General features: G+C 35.6%; 1 protein-coding gene across 1 annotated transcript; it reads left to right on the forward strand.

Moving 5' to 3' along the window:
* Positions 1-393: 393 nt before the first annotated feature.
* On the forward strand, positions 394-3,777 carry LOC109173889 (beta-glucosidase BoGH3B-like). Its single transcript, XM_019323232.1, has 9 exons — positions 394-643; positions 721-925; positions 1,308-1,398; positions 1,648-1,793; positions 1,884-2,127; positions 2,202-2,306; positions 2,534-2,716; positions 2,813-3,014; positions 3,180-3,777. Exons 1-9 carry the CDS (start codon positions 487-489, stop codon positions 3,650-3,652), a joined length of 1,806 nt encoding a protein of 601 aa, XP_019178777.1. The 5' UTR covers positions 394-486; the 3' UTR covers positions 3,653-3,777.
* The last annotated feature ends 4,434 nt before the right edge of the window (positions 3,778-8,211 follow it).

An 8,211-nucleotide genomic window follows, 5' to 3' on the forward strand; every position in this document is an offset into this window, starting at 1 on the left:
ATCAAGAACATGAAGTGTGTCTCAAATCTAATGATAGTAGGAGTCTCATTAAGCTACTTGTTCATGTGAGTCAATGTAAGTGTCTATATCAAGATTGTGTAAAAGTTCATTAAGCTACTTGTTCATGTGAGTCAATGTAAGTGTCTATATCAAGATTGTGTAAAAGTTAATAGTAGAAAATGAGATTAGAAAATATTTTCTTTCAAAAATTTTGGTCCGGTAAACTTTATCCATTCAATTATTGTACTCCTTAATTGGACAACGTAAAAAAGATAAAAGATTCGTCCAGTGTCCACATCAGCGCCTATATTTTCTGATTCGGAGGCGGGTCCCACACAACACCTATATAAAGGCCAGATCAGATAAGTCGTCGTCTTGTCCATGCAACTATCTCTCCCCGTAATCACACCTCATTTTCCCAGAATTTGCAGAAAAAGCTCTGTAACTCCGGCGACTAGGATCGGAGCAAAGCGACTAATAAGAACAATGACGGTGGGCTGCGTTTACAAAGACCCAAACGCTCCGGTGGAGGAGCGAGTGAAAGACCTTCTGTCCAGGATGACTCTCGAGGAGAAAATCGGCCAAATGGCTCAGATTGAACGCCTGGTTGCCACTCCCTCCGCCATCACTCATCGTTTCATAGGTACACAACAATAATGCCCTTTTTCTATCTTCGCTATTATACTTTTTAGAGTCGGTTAATCGTGGGTAATTTTGTAGGGAGTTTGTTGAGCGGAGGGGGGAGTAATCCGTCGAAGAATGCAGCGTCGGAGGAGTGGGCAGACATGATTGATGGGTTCCAGAAGGCGGCGATGGAGACCCGGCTGGGCATTCCCATGCTCTATGGGATTGATGCAGTACATGGGAATAATAATGTTTATGGCGCCACCATTTTCCCCCACAATATAGGCCTGGGAGCTACCAGGTATATCAACTATTAGCTTAGACTTTTAGTTGAGATGTCAATTTGGTTTCAAACCCGATAAGCGACTACGGTCCACGTGTTGCTTATTGAAACAAGTTTGATGCTTTAATTTATTGAGTGAAGACGGAAATCCGTAGCAACTACTTGAGAGTGTCCGTTATGGTCTCATTGAAAGTCGAGCTGAGTTTGTAACCCTCAGGGTTACAAAGGGTTATCCGAGGATGTGTATTAGGTAAACCCGTCTTGAACTATTCTGCATAGTTGATCAGGTCAAATCAAGAAACATTGTAATCACCAAGTTGAAAGTTTAACCAATTTGACTGGGGTTGACCCCAGATTGATGCTTTATTGATGATATGAAATATTGAAATGTGGTTTTCAGGGATGAAGATTTAGTGAGAAGGATAGGGGTAGCAACAGCTCTTGAAGTCAGGGCTAGTGGAGCTCAGTTTGCTTTTGCTCCTTGTGTAGCAGTAAGTAGCAAGAATTCATTTTAATTATTCCTAAATCTGCTAATTATTATCCCTTCTTGGAAACTGAAGAAGTTAAGATTCAGTTTGATGAATAATAGATAGAGTTGTCATATAAATCAAAGATTCATCATGATGTGGTTAATGCAAGGCCTTCTTGAATCTTAGCTAGACAGATCACATTTTCTCTTTAATTTTCATTTCCATTTCGGGTCATGAATTCCCATAATGTTTTTGTGTGATATATAACAGGTTAGTAGAGACCCTAGATGGGGAAGATGCTACGAGAGTTACAGTGAAGACACCGAAGTTGTAAGGAAATTGAGCTCTCTCGTTACAGGTTTGCAAGGCGAGGTGCCCAAGGGACACCCGAATGGCTACCCTTTTGTTGATGGAAGGTAGAAAAAGTCATTGATCTTTTGTTGTTGTTGTATTTATATGGTCTGTTAATGATCAACTTACAATGTTTACCTTATCTGAGTATCCAGAAACAAAGTTGTTGGTTGTGCCAAGCATTTCGTGGGCGATGGGGGGACTGATAAAGGCAAAAACGAAGGAAACGCCATAACATCATATGACGATTTAACGAATGTTCACTTGGCACCATATCTCGACTGCTTGTCTCAAGGAGTTTGTACTGTCATGGCATCCTATTCCAGCTGGAATGGAAGGAAAATGCACTCTGACCATCACTTTCTGACCGAGATTCTGAAACATAAACTGGGATTTAAGGTAGATTTAATTTGTCTCTCCGATCCGGCCTATTTGTGATTCGCATATGCTAAACTGTGTGAAATACCCTGCAGGGCTTTCTGATAACAGATTGGGAAGCGCTCGATAGGCTTAGTGACCCTTATGGCTCAAATTACCGCGAATGCATCTTGTCTGCAATCAATGCCGGGATAGATATGGTAGGTGTGGGCATAGAACCATTAATGTGCAATCCAACTATCAGCTTAGGCTTTTAGTTGAGATGGAACACATGCTTCAATTTGGTATCAGAGCCAAACCAAAGGTCACCATTGCTTTGGCTTTAAGTTGAGATGGAACACATGCTTCAATTGAGATGATGAGATTGATCGAGCTTTAATTTGTCCTTACACAACCTAAGTAGGGCTGATTTGAATGGTGCTTGCAGGTCATGGTGCCTTTTAGGGTCGACTTATATCTGGACGAGCTGCTGTGTTTAGCAGAGTCGGGGGAGATACCAATGGCCAGGATTGACGACGCTGTTGAAAGGATCTTGAGGGTCAAGTTCATCTCGGGAATATTCGAGCATCCATTTGCAGATAGATCTTTACTAGAAATAGTTGGCTGCAAGGTATTCCCAGATATTGCAATTCTTATTCTCTGCTACTTCAAAATCTGGATAATGTTACGAAATGGAACATTCTAAGTCTTGACTATGTTGTTGCAGGAACATAGAGAGCTGGCTCGGGAAGCTGTCCGAAAATCCTTGGTTCTGTTGAAGAACGGGAAGAATCCCGAGAAACCATTTCTTCCATTAGACAAGAATGCGAAGAAGATCCTTGTTGCAGGAACTCATGCCGATGATCTTGGTTACCAATGTGGTGGCTGGACTTCTACTTGGGAGGGATCCAGTGGCAGAATCACAATTGGTGAATATTTCTTATAGCTTGTTATAATCTAAGATTGGGCTAAGGTCACTTAACTGGGCTATAATGCACATGAGCCAAACCATAGTATAACACTGAATCCAATCAATTAGCTAGTCTGACTCATGACCTTATAAACCCATATGTTTCTCACTTATTTTTCCATAGGGACAACCATTTTGGATGCAATCAAAGAAGTCATGGGAGAGGGCACAGAAATAGTGTTTGAGCCAAATCCAGCACCAGAAACCTTTGATGGACAAGATTTCACTTTCGCCATCGTGGCTGTTGGAGAGACGCCTTATGTTGAAACCGGGGGCGATAATCCACACCTCACGATTCCACTAAACGGGCCAGAGATCGCGAGCTTGGTTGCGGACAGGGTTCCCACAGTGATGATTCTGATCTCGGGAAGGCCAATGGTTATAGAGCCACAGGTCCTGGATAAGGTAGAGTCCCTGGTTGCTGCTTGGCTGCCTGGAAGTGAAGGAAATGGGATAACTGATGTTCTGTTTGGGGACTATCCATTCCAAGGCAAACTGCCTATGACATGGTTTAGAACAGTTGATCAACTGCCATTCCATGCTCAAGAGAATCCCATTGACCCACTGTTTCCTTTCGGGTTCGGGCTGACAGCCTAACCAGGATAAACGGATGAGATTCCCGAAAATGTTACATTCCTCGTATTGTTTCAGTTGGGAGTAATTTCTAACTGCATTGTTTTCTTGCTTCAAATTGAAGAAGCCAATCAACTTAAAGCTAAGATTCTGTATTCTTTTCAGTTTGTACTGAAACATTACCAATTTTTACATTAATGTCAAAAGTAAGATTGTTTGTCTTTGATTCTTGAAAAGATATAAGGTTGGATCCTCTGATAACTGAAGAAACAATGGACCTGTTAGCCCATGCAAGGACTGAAACTTTATTCCAAGAATTTCCCAAGCCCATGACTCCCACTCACTTTTCTTTGACATACGGAAACGCGTAATCACTACGCGAAGGTATGTTTTGAGTAAAGTCTGATCTGTTTTGTGACTACAACAAAAGATTATAAAGTGGTAATAAACCAACAAAAATTATAACTAGTTCAAATAAAAAAAGTCAATAAACAACTCATATAATGTAATTTTGTAGTTATCAAACTAACTGTCCTACTAACATGGCTTAGAAATATAAAATATACAAAAAATTCGCAATCACTACTGGACGGTGTGTTAGGATGAAGTCTGTTTTGTGACTCTAGTCAATAAAAGATCACAAAGAGATAAACTAATTTAGATTATGACTAGTTCAAACTAACAACTTATATGATGTAGTTTTGTGGTTATCAAACTAACATTGCAATTCACCAACATGGCTTAGAAATATAACATGGGAAAGAGTAGGAAAAGAGTGAGTCCGTGTGACAAGTGTCAGGACGTGAGTGGCTGTGGAGAAGACGAAAATTGAAATAAAATTCACCAAAGTCATAAATTTCATTGGAGGTACGGTGCAAGTTGCAGTAATGGTTGTGGTGGCTAAGTAGTGGTGTCATTTGATGTAACAAAGCCTGAGCTAGCAACTTAAAGCAGTCACGCTGACGTCACCACAAGATGATTTATTTGGAATAAAAGTTAATACTAAATGTATAATGACATGAAAAAAAACCATGGAGCAATGCAGAAGAATGATGGAAATAGAAGAGAGAGAAGGATTGTGCATGTTTATTGCGAGCAGAACATATTTGCGGATAAATTAATCAAGTTGATAGTAAATAGTAATCAGGAATGAATGGAATTTGATAATTCCTTCCTGGATGCGGAACCTTAGTGCGTAATGACCAGTTAAGCGTGATAATGAGATTGCGTCTCCTTCACGAGATGGATTAGGGTCTCTATTTAAGGCTAGTTTGGGTAGCACCCCCCCTTTTTAATTTGTCTTCCAAAAAAATGACATAAAAAAGACAAGCTATCAAATTTTAATCTCCATATGTGATTAAGATTTTCTAGCTTGAGCTAGAGTATAATTATATAAAGCATAGAACTAAATATGCTTTATCCATAAAAAATATAAAATTTTAACTAAAAAACGTGATGTGATGGTTTCACATAAAATTTATTCTAACTCATATTATTACATGAGTTTCTTAATAGCTTTTGGATGCCATGATAGAAGTATAACACAAAACAATATTGTAGTCAAAACCAATTATAGTTCTTCGCCTATCAAGATAGATAATAAACACTCCCGATATATTTACGGGAAAGTCCGTTGCCTCTGCCCAAAAGTACTAGTAAACTAGCATAAGTGAATGTGTGCCTCCATATGTATTTTCGGTGTTATAGCTAGTTTGATACTGCACATTAGGTTTTTGTTGAGCTATATATATATATATATATATATATATATATATATATATATATATTCTTTGCATGTAATAAACTTATTCCTTTATATATTCTCAACATAATTATTTGATCTGTAAATTACATTAATGATTACTCCGTATTTTACAAAATTCATTGTGTTTTTGACAAGTTAAGACTTACCACATGAAATGTTCTCAACAATACGGACGTCATCACCCGAATCATCTTTCATCCTAGCTTCTTCAATTCTTTCTTACTATCCATGGCATATGTTCAATCACATAAAAGATGTTATCTGTAGTCCGATCAAAATTAAACATGAAAAGAAGATTGAAATTTGGCAGGCACCATAGGAAGGGCATCAAAGCATAGTAACATGACTACAATTCAAGTTGTATGTGACATGTGGTGGTGGTGGCTGATATGATGGAGGAAAAAAAATTAAAGTTAATGTTGTTTGTCTCCACGGACAGGGCCAAATGGCAAAGGCTACTACTATACACAGTGGTGATGAATAGTGATAAACTTTTGGGGTCCATTCATTATTAAATTGTATATTAAAGTTGGTTGGTACATTATATATCTTACGATCTCAAAACAATCATTTTGGGTTTGATCACTGGTGTGTCGACGGGGTTTGTGCACATGAGAATGGTTTACGCAGCAGTCCCACCATGATTGACTAATGAGTCCTGGGGCTAGGGGGAAGGGGAGTTGGATGGGGATGTATTTTAATCCAAGAGAAATAACATTTTTTTTTTTTGTCTCTGGGGTTAGATTAAAATATAAAATAGATCATAACAGTTTACTTATCAATTGCTTCTGAGTTAGTTGCTGAGTAGTTAGTCGTGTGATTATTTGAAGTGTAGATAATTAGATGAGTTCTACTGCATGTACTATCAAATCTTATTCTCTTAATTTTACTCACTGATGTGGTGAGAAATAGGGAATACACCAAGATTTTAAATGTGGGAATAAAAGTTTAGAGTACACATAACATTTTCCTAATTGGATATGATTCTATATTATTATCAAAGTAATAAATGTGGTCCTCAAATTAAAGCTTTAGTTGATTCCTAAAGGGCTATAAATCCACTATTAATATGTCACTCAATAAAGTGATTTTTTAGTGACGAGTGAAATTCGTAACTACTATTATAAAAAAAAAAAAAAAAAAGTGACTTTTTTTTTTGGTACCTAAAGGTAGTAGGCGGGGCATGGTTTTTGTGTTTGAAGGACACAAGTTCGATCATTGCCAACATTCTCTTGATCGAGCCTTTTGCATATGATCTTCCTCTTGATCGAGTCCGTTGCATATGATCTTCCTAGTGTAGTTTACTTATCCTGTGTGGTTTGTGAGCTAATATCACCATCTCCTGTGTGATTTGTGGGCTAGGTCATATTTTTATACTTAAAATTTAAATTATATAGAAAAAATACTAGTCTCAAATAACTTGAAATAAGATTCACGAATTTTTAACAATTCTACATATACAATAATAATCGTGAATAAAAAATTTATGTGCTTTCTTAAGTGTAAAATATTAAAAAATGCATCAATGTTTTCATAAATAAATAATTATATTTTATAAAATGAATAAATATTTTAAAATCAAAGCTAAAAATCTTGTTTATTGGAGCGAAAAATCAAAATATTTCAAAATACGATAAAAATATTCATAACAAAATATGAAACAAAATTAATTGAATAAAATAATTTGAATATAAAACACATTATAAATTACATATCTTCTATATTGATATGATATTTATAATTTTTTTTTTCTTTTAACTAGATTAATTTCAAGTTTTTATAGAGTAATTTGAATACAATGACCCATAGTAAAAACTTCTAGATTACATAGATCAGACTAAAGGATTCATAAAAAAGTAAAGAGTTAATTCTATTTTTTGTCCTAAATTTATAGGTAATAGCTCGGAAATGTAAGTATTGAATCACTCAACTATAAATAGATTTTAAAGTTATAATTATAAATAAATCTCACAAATTAAAATTTTATTTTCTAGAATTTTAGGGTAAAATGTATAAAGGTGTAATCAAGAGGTATTGATCCCTTGACCTTTAAAATAAACATGGGTCCTAGGCAAGGGCCCAACTTGCTCTTGTCCAGGGTTAGTCCTATGTCTCGGGTAGTGACTACAACACAAAAAAAAAAATGGTTTATTTGGTTCCAAAGAGACCAAAACATCACCCACTTCAATAATAATTGGATACTAATAAATCTACGTCACAAATAATTGAGGGGCTAAATGTAGTATTTTACTTTAATTAGTATTGGTAGCGACTAAAAGTACTATTTTTCCTTAAAGTAGTATCTGTCTTAAATATATATGTCAAAGTTTCTTCACTCGAGTACTAACCCAAATTTTCAATGTTCGTGGCACGAATTGAACCGCCACATTATTACTGTTAGGAATAAGAGTCAAATAGGCCACTGAACTGCACCCGAGAATGCAATTAGGCCATTGAACTTAGAAAACCTACAATTGGGTCCTTAAACTAACCAATTTCATTCAATTTGTTCATTTTTCAAGTTTCTAAGTTGCTAACAAGTTACCCCTCCACCTAAGATGCATGTGTCATTTTTTTTAAAAATAATCTATTTTTAAATTAGTTTTTTAATATTTAATAAATAAAAACTAAAATAATATATTTTTAAATTAGTTTTTTTTTAATGTTTAATAAATAAAAACTAAAATAATTTTTTTTAAAAAAATAAAATAATTTGTTAAGACGTTGTACATGGCTTGGATTTTATTTTCAAAAAAAAAAACAAATTATTTTAGTTTTTATTTGTTAAACATTAAATAATTTTAATTTAAAAATAAAT

This window comes from Ipomoea nil, unplaced genomic scaffold (assembly GCF_001879475.1).
Source record: "Ipomoea nil cultivar Tokyo-kokei standard unplaced genomic scaffold, Asagao_1.1 scaffold0482, whole genome shotgun sequence".
Taxonomy (NCBI): domain Eukaryota; kingdom Viridiplantae; phylum Streptophyta; class Magnoliopsida; order Solanales; family Convolvulaceae; genus Ipomoea; species Ipomoea nil.

Bases quoted from the DNA above. Each gene is read 5' to 3' on its own strand.
- LOC109173889 (XM_019323232.1), top strand. From the start codon at position 487: ATGACGGTGGGCTGCGTTTACAAAGACCCAAACGCTCCGGTGGAGGAG. The intron at 2,128-2,201 runs GTAGATTTAATT...AATACCCTGCAG, and splicing joins AACATAAACTGGGATTTAAG to GGCTTTCTGATAACAGATTG. The intron at 2,307-2,533 runs GTAGGTGTGGGC...TGGTGCTTGCAG, and splicing joins TCAATGCCGGGATAGATATG to GTCATGGTGCCTTTTAGGGT.